This window comes from Cervus canadensis, chromosome 5 (assembly GCF_019320065.1).
Source record: "Cervus canadensis isolate Bull #8, Minnesota chromosome 5, ASM1932006v1, whole genome shotgun sequence".
NCBI lineage: Eukaryota > Metazoa > Chordata > Mammalia > Artiodactyla > Cervidae > Cervus > Cervus canadensis.
In genome coordinates this window covers 83,242,125-83,258,469 of record NC_057390.1, presented here as the reverse complement: position 1 = coordinate 83,258,469, position 16,345 = coordinate 83,242,125, and the positions used below count along the sequence as shown (strand labels likewise).

The following is a 16,345-nucleotide window of genomic DNA, read 5'->3' as shown; positions in this document are numbered from 1 at the left end:
TAAAGATATCAGTACATGACTGTCACTAACCAATGTTTATTTTCTTTTGAAGTAAAAATTTACATACAACAAAAAGTACAAACATTAAGCACATACTTGCCAAGTTTCCACAAACACATGTACATGTGTAACTCAAATCTGTATCAGCACAAAGACCGTTACAATCACCATAGAAAGTTCCTCCATCCCCTGAAGTTCCCACTCTTCTGATTTTTCACCTAGAGACTACTTGTGCTTGTTCTAGAATTTCACATAATTAGAATGACATTATGTGCTTCTTCACTTAGCATGTTTTTGAAATTCATCTATATTACAGTATGTATCAATAGTCCATTCCTTTTTACTGCTGAGTAGTACTCTATGAATATACCACAGTTAATTCATTGTCCTAATAATGGACTGTTTTCAGTTTTCTGATTTTAGAACAAAGCTACTATGGTCATTCTTGTACAGGGCTTTTTCTCTTGTGTAAAAACTTAAGAGTGGAAAATTTCTAGGGGAGAAAACCTTTTAACCATGGAAAATCTCAAACACATACGAGAGAGCATGATGAGTTCTCATTAAAGCCAGCTGCTACTATATTAATTCACACACACACACACACACACACACCTGTTTCACCTTAACCCCCTCCTCCTATTTTGAAGTTGCAGATACCATCATTGTGTCTTTAAATACTTCAATATATAAACAACATTTATAATCTGGTCAAATTATTTAAGTAGAAATGGATGAACTATAAATTTTCTTCGTTTCACATCTTTCAAACGGTATTTCTCTACCATCCCTCCTTGATACCTGGAAAGTCAATGGCACAAAGATACCTTCTGCTGTTGCTCTGAAAGAACTAGTGCTAAACACAAAAACTGGTATTGATAAATATCATAAAGAAATAAACATCAATATGATCAAGCAGATTTCCCAATTGTTAAGCACCTTGAATTACCTAATCTCATGACATGGTATCATTTTATAAGTGAAACTGGTGCTGTTCAGTTGCTAAGTGATGTTCCACTCTGTGACCCCATGAACTGTTGCACGCCAGGCTTCCCTGTCCTTCACTATCTCCCTAAGTTAGATCAAACTCATGTCCATTGAGTCAGTGATGCTATCCAACCATCTCATCCTCTGTCGCCCCCCCTTCTCCTCCTACCCTCAATCTTTCTCAGCATCAGTGTCTTTTCCAAAGAGTCAGCTCTTCGCATCAAGTGGCTAAAGTACTGGACATTTAGCAACAGTCCTTACAATGAATATTCAGGGTTGATTTCTTTATGATTAATAGGTTTGATCTCCTTTGTTGTCCAAGAGACTCTTAAGAGTCTTCTCCAGCACCACAATTCAAAAGCATGAATTCTTTGGCCCTCAAAATTCTTTATGGTCCAACTCTCACATTCATACATGACTACTGGGAAAATCATAGCTTTGACTAGATGGACGTTTGTCGGCAAGGTGATGTCTCCGCTTTTTAATATGCTGGTCTAGGTTTATCATAGCAAGTGAAACCGTATACAAGACTTAAAAAAGTCTGACAACTAGCCCTTTGTGAGAACAAAGGTAGTCCTCATTATATCCGTAGGAGGTGAACAAAGAGGTAAAATTTCAACTCTTTCAGTAACTAGATTTTTGTTAACCTCAAACAACTATCTGTGCTGGAGAGGGTGAGGGGAAATGGCCATTCTCAGCAACAGCTAATGACAGTATAAACACACATAATCTTTTCCGAGGGCTATCTGGGAAAAAACTGGAAATTTCATTTCCCAACTAAGTAAAGTCTTGCATAAAGCAACAAGGATGTTCTTTTCAGTGTTGTTTGTAACAGAGAAAAATTGTTTACAATCTAAATGTTCAATAGGGCATTAATATAATTACACAACATCCAAATAAACACACTACAGGGTTTACGTCTAGAACCACATATGCTATACTATTAATGGCAGTTAGGAAAAGGAGGGAAATACTTGCCACTCAGCAATTTTAACTGCCACTTTCTAAATAGGTTTCACTGTAATTTCAGTTGGATCCTTTTTCTTTGTGCCAAGGGTGGTTTTTTTCTTCTTTAAAAAAAAAAAAAAAAAAAAGCTCAAGGCCTTAGAGGTAACCCTAAGGTGGAACTTTGAAAATACAGGGTCCCCTGAATAACTGCCAGAAAGGTGAATTGTAGAGTTAAACAGCATACAGAGTGACAAAGAAATAAAAAATAACTGAGATCTTAGACAAAGGGTTCTGACAAGATGCCATGTAAGAACCTAAAGGACAGGTGTCATACAATTCAATACAACTTAATACTTCTTGCTTTATTTATGACCTAACTCAGAGTTCCTCAACCTTGGCATTACTGTCATTTGGGTTGGGTAATTCTCTGTGGCAGCAGACTGATTCTCCTATGCATTAAGTGATGATCAGCAGCATTTAGGCTCCTATTCACAGGACGTTAGTAGCAACTCCTCACTCCCACCTGAGTCTTGACAACCAAAAACACTATCTCCAGAACTTGCCAAATGTCCCTGGTGGGTAAATTCACCTGACTGAGAACCACTGATCAAGCCTTCTATGTCCATATATACAATATTCCACTCCATTTCACTCTTCAGAAAGAACTCTTAGCTTCAAGCTTACATTTTAATGGCAAAAAAAATGCAAAAGTCAAGTTTTAAAATGTTATTGCATTTTATTGAGGAGGGCATCAAAATTACAGATCAGGTTGAGTTTTGTCCATGACAGATCTACCCTCCTCCCTCCTAATTTACACTTATCAAACTGTACAAATTCCTCAAAACACTGATCTTTTAGTCAGTGACTATGTTATTTAGAGCTAAATGTGTTTCACACAATTTCATCTGGAGTCACACCATCTGGATTCCTTGCTCTTCCAAACTCAGTTTTGTGACATCAACCAAGTTACTTAACTTCCTCATGTCCCTGTTTTCTTAACACAGTGGGTATATCAAGTTCTTAAAGCAGTGCCTGGCATATAGTAAAAGCCCTGTAAATGTCAGCTATTACCTATTATCTTAACTACAAGCCTATAAAGACAAGCATCATCTTCACCAATTCATAGATAAAGAAACAGAGGCTGCAAGAAACTTGCCTAGAATCGCAGAATTATAAGGTTACAGAGCAGTGATCCTAAAACAGTCAGTCTTGACTCCAGAGCCCATGATTTTTCAATCATGTCAGTAAGCTTACATTAAGACTCACTAACTATCAAGAACATACTGGTTTCTTACTTCAAAATAATAACTGGCACTAGACACATTTTCTTTAAGACATTCATTTAGAACACAACTGAGTTCAAATGTATTACGGAATTAAGATAACAAGAGTTACATACCAACAGAGACTTTCGGTTTCTATATATTTTAAATGATTCTTACTTTAAAAAATAAGAACACACACACACACAAAAAATAAGAACATAGACCTTAACTCCTGAAATTGTTATACTATACTATACTATACTGTACTATACTATACTAACACTATACTGAAGCAATCTACTGAAATCAGTCTAATAAAAGACCATCAACAGAGTTGTTTGAGACATAGGTTACCTTGTATACTGCATTTGCTTAGTGTCCTGTTCTTCCTCCAAGGTCATGGACTTTGTACATGATGTTTGTTCCCAAGTCCCAGAAAGGCTCTGTATACCCCTTGGGTTTCTTCGATTTGCCCTTACCTCACACACAAGTTCTTAATGACTCCTGAACACCTTACTCAATTTTTTAACCACTGCCTTTCTGTCATACAACTTATTAATCATTTTTACTTAAACTTTACCATTTCCAACATTTCTTAATGGGATCACCAATGACTTTTTCATCACCTCTTCCTAAAGGCATTTCACTGAAGTCGTCAGCTTTTCAACATTTTTCTTTTTTTTGGACTGTATATATTATTTTTTTATTGAAGTAAAGTTGAATTAAAATGTTGTGTTAATTACTGCTTACAGCAAAGCAACTTAATTATAAATATACACATATATTCTTTTCCTATGTCCTTTTCCATTATGGTTTGTCACAGAATATTGAATATAGTTCCCTGTGCTATACAAAGTTGCTTTTAACATTTAACAACTAATGACATGTTCTTCAACCTGGACTACAAAAACTACTCATTTTAATGTTGGGAGTCAGAGCACAGGTGGAATGACTGGGAGCATATAACTTTAATAGTCCAAGAATACCAGAATTGGAAGAGACAGAAATTTTAGCCCAACTCTCTGGTTTCACAAATGACAAAGACAGATAACTTGGTGACAGCTTCCTCTCTAACTCCTCTTAGATTCTATAAAGAACTTGGCCTTGACCATTTGGGTCCCATTATCTCGTTTTCTCTTTAGATTACTTTCAACATTTTTTACTGCCTCCACAATTCAATATCCTCTCTCAATCCAGTGATTATCAAAAAGGTTGAGTTGTCCACCATGTTCATTTTGAGTTAATAGTCCAAATAATTCCACCCAAAACTTACTCTATCAAACAGAAAGAAAAGGCCAAGAATCTCTACTTATGACCCAAATCCTGCCTATCTTCTATGTTACTCTTTAACTACTAGCGTCCTATAACACGTCAGTGTCATCTGCTTCCTCCACACCAAATTCCTCTTCCTGTTTACCAGAGGGGAGCAAAAAGAGAAAACCTAATCTTAGCACTCATGTTCAACAATTTTAGATTTCATTTTTCTTTCCCCATTATTTTGATAGATTCCTTATTAAATCACTAATTTACCAATCATCAGACTGGTTCACTAACCAACCCTTCTTATCAGTTCAGATTACAAACTGGTAATTAGCACCCAAACTGAATTCTAGATGCTGCCACCTACACATCATTGAAAAATCTTCCCACTGTCAATCAAATAAGAAAAATTCCCTCTGACATTCTCTTACATAGTTCCTACCCTCTTACAGGCTTTTCTACAACAATAGCTCTACACATATCCTGCTCTTCACACAAACCCTTTTCCATGAATAAGGCCAATCCTGTATATTCCTTCTGCCTGTTCTGCCTGAAATATTGACAACCCCCACTCCCATCCTCCTCCTTCGATGCTCATTCCAAAAGTCACTCCTTGTAAAGCCTTTCCTGAGGTTTCTGCTTCCTTCAAACGACAGAGCATTTTGTTCAGAACTGTCTTCTGGGAATTACATATTTATATTTGAGTACTTTCACATGCACTCCTTTTTATAAATTACTGGAGGACAAAATCTCCAGTTCTCAGCTTTGTTCTTCCCCTGCTGCTTAGCACAGAGCCTTGAACATGCTAAGCTCTCAAACACAGACAACTTCAAGATGGGCTTTCTCGGGATTTTTTTTAAGTTGGCCATTAAGTCACAATTGGTTTCTTAAGCCATTTTACTAATAAAAATATTTTATTTATACCCTGGCATCTGAACTTTTCTATTTCACTTAGTTTAAAAAACAGAAACAAAAAACCTGTCCTAATTTCAGGGGATCTGGCCTACTAAAATGATCTTCTTAGTTTCTTTCAAGTCAGTTATCAACTAAGCAAACTCGCCTCCACTTAAGCCATCATAAAAACTAAAATTTACAGGAGCCAGAAAATAAAACAAGTATTCCCAGTTAACTTGCTATAGAACAGGAATAATTCTGTGGTCATTCTGAATTGCTGCAGGGTAAATAACAAACTGCAAAGTAACAGCACAGAACAAGAGACTGAAATATGCTGTGAGAGCGCCCCAAAGTTAACACCTGTACAGAAAAGCTTCTTGGTTAACAGTGGGAGTTCTTACAGTCTTCCTTGATGACACAATGGATGTTGCCTACAACTGCTACACGTGCAACTGAAGTCTACAATCACTTTTATAAGTTGGCAACTTTTTTTTAATACAAGCAATTCAGTTTAAAAATCCTACGTGCCTCTATGCTAGGCAGGGAGTGGAGAACAGAGATGAATATATGACTTTCTTAAAGCAAAAAATCTCAGTATGGTTTTCTCCACTTTGTACACACTCTCTGCACTGCTTCCTTTCCCCCTTTACCAGCTATTTTCATCAGCCTGATTTTGTTCAGATTGCCTATGATTTGTACTGGAAAAGGAGGTGAAAGAAAAAAAATCCTGCCCCACGAATCTGATGGAGCAAGGAAAAAAAAAGGTTGGGAGAGCAAGAGGCATTTTCCCCTCTAGTCCCTCTGAAAAATCACCAATCTACAAGATGTGTCTTTCAAAGCCCACCTAAAACATGTGTTAACACACACATCAAAAATTAGCAGTCCTCTTGTAAAAGTGGCACTGAAAACAAGTAAGGACATCAGATATTTCGTATTTTATTAGCAGACCCTTAAGAACATTCCGGATACAATAGTGGTACTGAAATTTGAAAACCTTACCTTACTAATCAAAAGATCATACAATGACAAAGCTAAAAATGTTCTCAGTAATAAGCGTGAATCATAGCAGTCACCCTACTCCACCCAAAACCCACCCTTGCTAAGACCGGACAGTTCAAAACCTGGATAGCTTTCCCTGCTTGCTCTAAGCCAAACAGGAATTCATTTCAACACCTCAGGGTTTAAGTGTAGCTATGTAGCAGCAAGGGAACGTTATCCCGTACTGAAATTCGCCAGGATACTTCATTCTTTTTATTTAGCTGTGTCTTTATCACATTTACCAAATTCTCCCCTTTCCCCGTCTTTAAGGAGGAAAAAGCTCAACAGCTACTCTACTTGAAAATCGAACAATCTATTTAGGTTTTCGAAGTAAATTTGCATTCCTAGGTTTGGGAGGAGAACCGACTTATGCTGTCACTATCCAAAAGGTACCGCACTTTCTTTCAACGGAAGCCTGAGCCTATGAATTGATTAAATACATGTGAAGAAGGGTTCCCAGATCGCCTCTGTAAGCTGAGGAACGAGTTTCAGTCTGGTACCAACCTACTCGCACGTTTCAAAGTTATCTGGTGTGGAGCAATCCACTATCTAGGAAAGATCTACTTACCACTGGGGAGTGGGGAAAAAACCAAAAAGCTTCCTGATCTCAAGAACTGAAATGCACCAACCCACTATCTAGGAAAAGATCTACTTACCACTGCTGGGGGCGGGGGGAAGCTCCTTGATCTCAAAAACTGAAATGCACCAACCCACTATCTAGGAAAGATCTACTTACCACTGAGGAGGGAGGTGTGGGGGAGGGAAAAAAGCTTCTTGATCTCAAGAACTGAATGACACATGAAAGAGGCCAAAGCTAACCACCTCAAACACAGCGGCAGACCATCAGGTAAGCCCCGGCCCCCATTCCGTTGCCATGAACATCCCGAGGGAGGGGCTTACACAAAGTGGGGGGGGGGGGCCTCCGCCGCCGTCCCCCGTGCCCCCAACTTCTCCCTGCACCCGGAGAAGGTCCACGGGACTCACCAGGACCGTGGTGCAGATGGACCTCAGCTCGGACTCCACTTTCTCCCGGTAGTCCTTGATCAGCTGCAACTTCTTGTCCGAGGTGTCGGTCTTCTGCTCGATGCTGGAGATAACCCTCCAGGCGGACCGGCGGCCCCCGACCACGTTCTTGTAGGCCACCGAGAGCAGGTTGCGCTCCTCGTTGGACAGCTCGGCGCCCTGCTCCGTCACGGCCTTCATGCAGGTGGCCATGTCGTCGTAGCGCTCGGCCTGCTCGGCCAGCTTGGCCTTCTGGATCAGCTCCGTCTTCTCCATGGGGGCCGGGGGAGCGGACAGCGAGGTGGAGCGCGGACCCGGGGGGCTGGCGGGGGGAGGGGGGACGCGGCGAGGAGGCCTGAGGGCGGGCGCCGGGGGGCGGGGGGCGGCAGGAGGGCGGGGGCGGCGCCGTCAGACAATGCGCCCCGCCGCCCGGCCGCCCCTTTTGTCCGTCCCAGCGCGCGCGGCCCAGTTGAATTTCCCTCCCCTCGCCCACGCTCCCCCCACCGCGGGACGCCCGGGAGGGCCTGGGGGAGGGGGGCGCCGGCCGAGCCGGGCGGCGCGGCGTGAGAAGCTGAGGTGAGGTGAGGCGAGGGTGATGAGGAAGGGCCGCTCCCGCGCCCGCCCGGGGCCCAAGATGGAAGCAGCCGTTGGCCCGCACCTTCCCGCCGGAGCCTGTCCCTGAGGAGAGCGGGCGTCGAGGCTGGCCGCTCTCTCCCCCCGCCCCCCCACCCCGGGGAAGGCCTCCCGCCGGACTCACTGGCCCGGCCGGACCCCCGAGAAGGGATTTCCCACCCCCAGCCCCCGGCCCCGCGACCCGGGGCGACACCGGCGCTCACCTTCACGTCTCCGCGGCCGCAGCACGAGTCCCACCACTTGGATCCCTCTTCTGGCTTTAGCCGAGGACCCTCCCGTCTCAGCCTACCTCGGAGCCGAGAGGCGGGGCCGCCGAGCGGCCCGGCCCTCGCGGCCGCCCACCTCCGCCAATGGCGCGCTGAGATATCCTTGAGAGTTCCGCCTCCCTCCCCGCCTCTGGCCAATGAGGACTGAGCGCGCGGAAACGGGGGTGGGGAGAAGGGGGCGGGGCGGGAGGGGGAAGGGGAGGCTAGGAGGGTGGGTCGGCTTGGGCAAGTTCGGTTGGCCGGCAGGCTGCGGCTTCGGCCACGGGGTTTCCTCCAATTAGATCCAGGGTAAAAGGACGTCACTGTTACCATGGCAATGCTGTTACCAACGCCCCTCATCCTCCCCGCCACCCCCGGCACTCGTGGGCGCGGCACGGGAGCCGGGAGGCTCGCAAGACCTCTCCTGCGGTGGCCGGGTTCTCCTGCTGCAGCGGCGTTGCAGACGGTTCACTGCATCTTGTGGGCTCCCCATGCAGCTGCGGCTCTCGTCGGCCCGGGTGAGGTCGGGCCTGGGAGGGTGACACCATCGGCTGTTTTGTTACCCAAGCTCCTGTCTTTCCTCCACCTTCCTATTCGTGACAAAGGTTTGGAGCTCAAGACAGTGAACCCAGCCTTTAATGACGTTGCGATGGGGACCGTGAATTAGAAATAATCCCATCCCCATTAAAGAGGAATTAGTTCCTGGAGAAAGTGGCATAAGCTTGGGTTGTACACGATACGTTCGTTTTCAGACGGGCACCTAAAACCTGAAATTTCCTTGGAAAATACCCTCCCAAAAAAGTCCAGGCATTGCCAGATATTATGATTTTCTTTAAAGTGGGAAATGACCTTAGGGATAATTGGGAGAATAACATACATTTAATCCCCACCCCCTAAAGCAACTGTTTTTATATTTCTTTACAGACTTTCCAGGTCACGCATTTAAATACTTATTTTTCACATCACTGCTGTCTTACATGTACATGCTTTTTATCTTCTGGTATTATTTTTGGGAGGACAGTCGAAAAGCTAAACTTCTCTCCCTAGATGTTGACTGCTGACTTTCCCTTGTGAACACCCTTCTGAAATGAGAGTGACCGCCTCAGATGGCTTCTATTCAGGGTCATCGCCAGCCCTTTCCCTTCCCTTTAAACGGGGCGCTCCCCTCCTGCCACTCCCTTCTCTCCGGAAAGTTCCCAGTGCCAGACTCCAAATAAGGTGGCAGTCCTGGGTGTCTGGAGAGTGGTCTTTGTGCCATCTGGGCTCACACTGCCACGATTCCAGTTCCAGCACATCCAAGGGAAAACAGATCATTGAGAGCAAAGAATGCCACAGCCAAGAAAGAATTTCACATTCTAAGTGGAGGTCTTAGAAGCAGATCTGGAGACTCTCTAGAATGGAAGATCTGAGCACTGAGAGATAGCAGGAGAAGGTGCGAACTTTCCAGAAATCTAACCTCCCTCCCGGCTGCCCCTCCCTATCCTGACTTGTAAAGGTTGCTTTGTGCTTTGACAGACAGGAGAGGCCTGGGCTGGAAAGGACTTGCGTCTTAGTGCAGAAATGCCTTCCTGTGTTCCAGCGTTCTAATGGAGGGCCCTGCTGTTATTTCTGGAATCCCTGGGGCCAGGCTGTAGACACACGAGTGTTTATGGCTATGTGGGCTGGGGTGGAGCCGGACACCAAGAAATCCCCATGGAAAGAATTTGCATGTGCAAGGGCAGATAAAATGCTTTCTGTATGACCAGTGCATTTCTAGCTTACTGGAATTAGAGACAGTTCAGGCCAGAGGAGAGACAGCCCAGCAGAGGTGAGTGGGGAATGGAGACCTCGGAACAGGATGGTCAGGAGATAGAACCTCTGGTAGGGAGGGAGGGTAAGAGCAAGAACACTAATTCTTTATCAGAAAGCCTGGACTGTACTGCCATCTCCCGAGGTGACCTTGGGCAAGGTTTACGTCTCTCTGTAACTCAGTCTTTATAATTTCTGCTTTCATCCAATCAGATATTTATTGAGCAGCAACTCATATAGTTACAATCACCTGAACTCATGGGTAAAAACTGCTTGGAAGCAATGGCACACTATAAAATTATGTTTCATCAGGGACCAGAGGGGTAGGTTAAATCTAAAGTCCTCTGCCCCTGAAAGAACTTAGAGAAAATTAAAGCTCTGGGGACTTGAAGCCCCTGGACACATAAAGAGCTAATACTTATTGAGTGATCACATGTGTCAAACACCGTTTTAAGTCTTTTGCAAGTCTTAACCCATTTAATCTGCTTAAAGCCACTATGAAGTAGGTAGTACAGTAAGTCCCCTGCCTACAAACCTTCAAGTTTCAAACTTGCGAAGATGTGAATGTGCCTTTGACGAAGGTCAGGCGTGAGTGACACTGTGGCTTGTCTTCCATCTTCTATTGATGATCCTTCAAGTCTGCCACCTCCCTCCTCTGGTCAGTAACTCTTCTTGCTTGTTCCCGCGATGCCAGCCCTTGTATGCCAGGTGTTGTACTGTACTCCTGTACTTTTCAAGGGACTGTCCTGAAAGATTAAACATGTTTTATTATTTGTGCTTGGTTTGTATGTATCATTTGTGTGAAAAGTATTAAAACCCATTACAATACAGTACTATATAGCCGATTGAGTTCGTTGGGTAATTGGGCTAACTTTGTTGGCTTTATGAACAAATTGGACTTATGAATGCACTCTCAGAACAGAACTCACTCGTATGCAGGGGACTTACTCTACTCTTAGGATCACCTTCTCCATTTCACAGATAAGGAAACTGAGGCACAATGCTTGGATCGAGCACAGAGTGGAAGAGCTAGCAATGGCAGAGCCTGGATGGATGTACACCTATGTGCACTGCCTGGTGACCAAAGCCCATCCCTGTAATGGCTCTGCCAGCCCTTTGCTCACTGCTGTAGGGACTCTAGGAAAGACCACACTAGTCTCTGTTCTCTAAGAGTTTCATCCTAGCTTAATATAAAAGGTGTTAAACATCCATATTCAACATGCTGGGAAGAACTCTAGGGAACAGAGAGCTAAGAAAGAAGGCATCGAGTTCTTACTTTATCTGTTTGATGTTGTTGTTATTTTTTCTAAATTGCTTGGTGAGAAGAAGCTGCTGGGGGGAACACACTGAGCTTGAAGCCAGAAGATCCTAAATCCCAGCTCTGCTACTTATTTGCAGTTTGACCTTGAACTTCCCAGGTGGCTCAGTGGTGAAGAATCTGCCTGCCAATACAAGAGACATAGGAGATGCAGGTTCAATCCCTGGGTCAGGAAGATCTGCTGGAGAAGGAAATGGCAACCCACCCCAGTATTCTTGCCTGAGAAGTCCCATGGACAGAGAAGCCTGGTGGGCTACAGTCCACCGGGTCCCAAAGAGTGAGACACGACTGAACCACTAACATTTGACCTTAACCACTGGCAGTTTTCTAACCTGTAAAAGCAATCCCTACCCCAAAGAGGTCGTGGAGCTATCCCACAGGAAACGTTAGGCATACAGCAGGTATTCAGTAAATATTGGGGGTTTTTTTCCCTTCTTTCCCTCTGCTTGGTGGTAGAGTGCAGGGGAGGAAGGGAAGTGCCGGTCCTATTATAAGCCTCAGAGCCTTATAAAAAGTTAGTAAAGGCTTATCTCTTGAATCACTGTTGTAATTAGTGAAGTTAATGGTCTGCAGAATGGCTACACTCAGTGTACACTTCGGAATGAGTGAGTACTTCTGGTTGAGCTTACTCTCATAAATTGTTTCAGTGGTTTATTTGCCCAGAGCAGTGGGTCATCCAGAGGAACTTCTTCCTCTCCGGCCTTGTGGCAGGTATTTCACTGACAAACATGTGAGTGGGACTTTTCATTGCAGATTTCCATATAATCACCATCAGTGCTTCTGTTGAGAGCGTGGTTGAAAAACTGCCTGACTGTCCACTCCACCGGGAGGGGCTAAATGAGATTCACTGAGAGCCAGGACAGTTTGGTCAGGGCAGGGTCTTCCCACACATTTCCTGGCTGAGGGCTGGGGTCAGGCCAGTGAAACTCAGTCTCCCATCAGCCCTGCAGCGAGTGAAGCTCATTCTTGCCATCTGCAGGCATCCGTCTGTGCTTGTGGGTGTCCCGATTCTGGCACCTCCTGGACACCCAATGGGCTATTTATTGTTTTCCAGCTCTCACTGTGTGTTCTCAGGGAGAAATATCTAATCAAATCATTACGTCATTAAAAAACAGATAAGTCTTCCGGCAATAGTTCTGCTACGATTTGCATTTTAAACGAAAGAAAGCTCTCACATTTGAAGAATAAAAGTTCACTGGTAGGGGAATTTCCTGGTGGTCCAGTGGGTAGGACTCAGCACAAGCCATGTAGCATGGCCAAAAAAACAAAAAAGTTTACTGGTAGAATTTCAGACATTTTGAAGCAACATTTGGTCCACTAGCCTTTTGGGGAAGGACTTTGGCATTCTGACATTTCTCCAACATTTCCTATATGTCAATAAGTTACTTAAAAAAAGATTGCTTTTGTAATGATAATAGTGATGATAACAGTATTGATTAAAAATGTAACAGCAAAAAAAAAAAAAAAATGTACCCATCAAGGCTTCCCTTGTAGCTCAGTTGGTAAAGAATCTGCCTATAGTACAGGAGACCTGGATTCAATTCCTGGGTCAGGAAGATCTCCTGGAGAAGGAAATGGCAACCCAGTCCAGTATTCTTGCCTGGAAAATCCCATGGACAGAGGAGCCTGGCGGGCTATATACAGTCCATGGGGTCACAAGAGTTGGACACGACTTAGAGACTAAACCATCAGCACACATCACATTAAAAATGAAACAATACATAAATGTACAAAAGAGAGTAAAAAAAGAACCTGTAAAGCTGTCTCTGCAAGGGGACCATTGCAGGCATTTTGGGAACCTCTTTCTAGACACAGCTGCTGGTTTCATTTGGAGACATGCTTGTGGTCTTACATGTGTAAGATTATATTCTTCACTTTCTTCAGGGCAATGGTTAATTTTATGTGTCAACTTGGCTGGATCACAGTGTGCCCAGTATTTGATCATACATTATTCCAGATGTTTCTATGAGAGTGTTTCAGGGAGAGATTAACATTTAACTTTGTGGACTCTGAGTAAGCAGATTGCTCCCTTTGATATGGGTGGGCCACATCCACCAGTTGAAGGCCTGAATAGAATAAGAATGATCTCCCCCGAGCAAGAGAGAATTTTCCAGCAGACGGACTTTGAACTTGCTCTGTAACGTCAGCTCTCCCTGGGTCTCTCACAAACTTCAGACTCTAACAGAAATACAGTTTCTCCTAGATCTACCCCCTACAGGCTGATCCTGGAAATTTTGGATTTGCTAATTCCTTGAACTAAATCTCTCTATATATCTTATTATATATGCATGCACGCATGCGAAGTCACTTCAGTCATGTCTGACTCTTTGAGAATTTATGGATTGTGGCCTGCCAGATTCTCCAGGCAAGAATACTAGAGTGGGTTCCCATGCCCTCCTCCAGGGGATCTTCCCAACCCAGGGATCAAACCTGAGTACCTTTGTTCTGCCTTGGCAGGTGGGTTCTTTACCACTAGCGCCACCTGGGAAGTATATATATGGTGGTGACAATGCAGGAGACACAGGTTCAATCCCTGGGTTAGGAAGATTCTCTGGAGAAGGAAATGGCAACCCACTCCAGTATTCTTGCCTGGGAAACTCCATGAACAGAGGAGCCTACAGAGGAGCAGGCTACACAGTCCACGGGGTTACAAAGAGTCAGACATGACTGAAGTGACTTAGCATACCTATATATCTTATTATTTTTCTCTGGAGAATCTTGATTAATACTTTCATTCAACAAACGATATCTTTTACTGGCTTTAAGTGTTCGTCCGTGACATTAGATTCACCTCTGAGCTTCCTGAGAGCTAGAGTTTTCTTCTTTGATCTTGTATCCATAATGCCCTCGCAACGAAGGTGAGCCACCCTCCTCTGCAGGTGAATAAAGTGATGCCCAGGGAGGTTAAATTACCAGTCTCAATTGCTAAACTACAGAGGTAAGATTAAAATACAAGTCTGGGTGATTTCAATCTTCTACAACAATAAACAAGACTGCACTACCTGCCATGGAAGATGAAAACTCCAGTGTTTGCTGGCCTGGGAACAATGTTTAGTTATCTGAGGCTCGTGGGTGGCTAAGTATATATCTGCTGGTGAGTCAGCGGTTGGTTTTATTTTCATGTGGAAGCCTCTGTTTTTACTCTCAATGTCTCTGCAGGGAGCGGGTACCTCTTCATCCTTTATCTGTCCCCTTTAATTAATTACATGTCCGTCTCTCCTCTCCTCTCCCTGCGCGCCCGTAAGTCTGTGACCTCCAGTGGGCAGAGTTTCATCTGCTTTCCATGTCCCTGGTGACTGACTAATGGAAGACGTTCACAGAGGGTTTGTTTTGGGGCTTCCCTGGTGTCTCAGATGGTTAAGAATCTGCCTGCAAGGCAGGAGATATGGGTTCAATCCCAGAGTGGGGAAAATCCCCTAGAGGAGGGCACGGCAACCCACTCCAGTATTCTTGCTGGAGAATCCCATGGACAGTGGAACCTGGCGGGTTATGGTCCATGGGGTCGCAAAGAGTTGGACACAGCTGAGGGACTAACACACTCACACTTCACACTTTTGGGCCATTAAGGGTGACATCTCTGATACCAGCAATTGTTGATGCTGTGTGCTTACTTTGTTTCCACCGTATATGAAATCACTAGAAGGTTAGTAAATTCTCAGAGGAAAGCATGTGAAGCAGAGCTGTATACCCCTCAGGGATTCCATGAACATGGAATTGCATCCACTTTGACAAGCACACCAAGAACCTTGAGGTTGACCCCGAAGGGACCTGAACATCAGAAAATGTCCTAAAGTTTCCGCACTGATGCTCACCCATGGAGGAGTGAATGAGCTCTCCAAGGAGTTGCCCACCCCTGACTCAGGCTCAGCTTCCTATCTGTTCATTCAACAAAATATCAAAGGGTCTACCCTGGGCCAGACATGACCCTTGGGGCTGGGATTCCAAGAAGAATGAAGACAGAGCGTTTGCCTGGTGAGAGCCTGATGGAGAGCAGGGAGGTGGGACAGCTCAGAGGGGCGGCAGGGAGTTCTCACTGGCTTCTCAGTTCTCAGCTGCTCAGCGACCTGACTTCCCAGCCACAATGGTTTCGAAGTGACTGTTCAGAAAGTAGAATTACTTTCAGAATAGAACTACTCCTGAAAGCCCCTCTGAAATCCACTTGACCTTCTTTCTCATCAGATGATTCACAGCAGAGGAAGCACTGGGGCTCCAGGGCCAGCCCGGGCCTGTCCCTGTGGCCTGACCTGGGAGCCGGTCTCCATGGAAGGTCTGTGCAAGGCAATCAGTTGACAGGTAGAGACGACAGACCTATGAAAAATTATGAGCTTGCCATGCTGACAGCACACTCGTGAATGTGGTGGGCTTTTCTAAAGCCCACCAGACTTCCTGTAAAAGGTGTGGCAAGCACCAGCCCCACAACGCGACCCAGTGCAAGAAGGGCAAGGAGTCTGTATGCCCAGGGAAAGTGGCGTTAGGACAGAGAGCAGAGTGGCTGTGGTGGGCAGACGAAGCCAATTTTCTGGAAAAAGGCTAAAACTGCAAATATTGTACTGAGGCTTGAATGCGTTGAGCCCAACTGGCAGATCTGAGAGACTGCAGGCTATTAAGAGCTGCATGCATTTTGAGCTGGGAGGAGATAGAAGAGTAAGGGCCAAGTGATCCAGTTTTGAGCTTCCTATTTTGTTTTATTGTGAAAATAATACAAATCTGAGATTGTTTAATTTTAAAACAGAAAGCCCAAGAGGCTGGTGCCTTTTAATGGAAGGGTGCGCAATCCATATGTCTTAGGCAGGTCTAGGTATGTAGTAAGAAGCCTCAATTACCACCAAAAATGCTCACTATGTTCTTATTTTTTTTGCTGTTGTTGCTCATGTCAACTATATATATGTATATATATTAAAAATATAAACACTGTGTGTATGTAGATACAGTGTTTAGATTTTTTTTTTTTTAAGTTTGGGTACATAAAG

The 16,345-nt window shown here is 44.4% G+C and overlaps 1 protein-coding gene and 1 pseudogene across 2 annotated transcripts in view; one reads left to right on the top strand and one right to left on the bottom strand.

Moving 5' to 3' along the window:
* YWHAQ (tyrosine 3-monooxygenase/tryptophan 5-monooxygenase activation protein theta) overlaps window positions 1-8,378 on the bottom strand; it is a 32,137-nt gene extending 23,759 nt beyond the window's left edge. Inside the window, exons 1-2 of one of the 2 annotated variants that reach the window (XM_043469380.1) lie at window positions 8,228-8,378; window positions 7,374-7,713 (exon numbers count right to left, since the gene is read on the bottom strand). In XM_043469380.1, the coding sequence (XP_043325315.1) occupies window positions 7,374-7,667 (294 nt within the window). In that variant the 5' untranslated portion in view covers window positions 7,668-7,713; window positions 8,228-8,378. Of the gene's footprint in view, window positions 1-7,373; window positions 7,747-8,227 lie in introns of both variants that reach the window. The other variant, XM_043469381.1, reaches the window with a different exon arrangement.
* A 5,838-nt stretch (window positions 8,379-14,216) lies between these two features.
* Window positions 14,217-16,045, top strand: LOC122442501 (annotated as a pseudogene).
* Window positions 16,046-16,345: the final 300 nt, after the last annotated feature.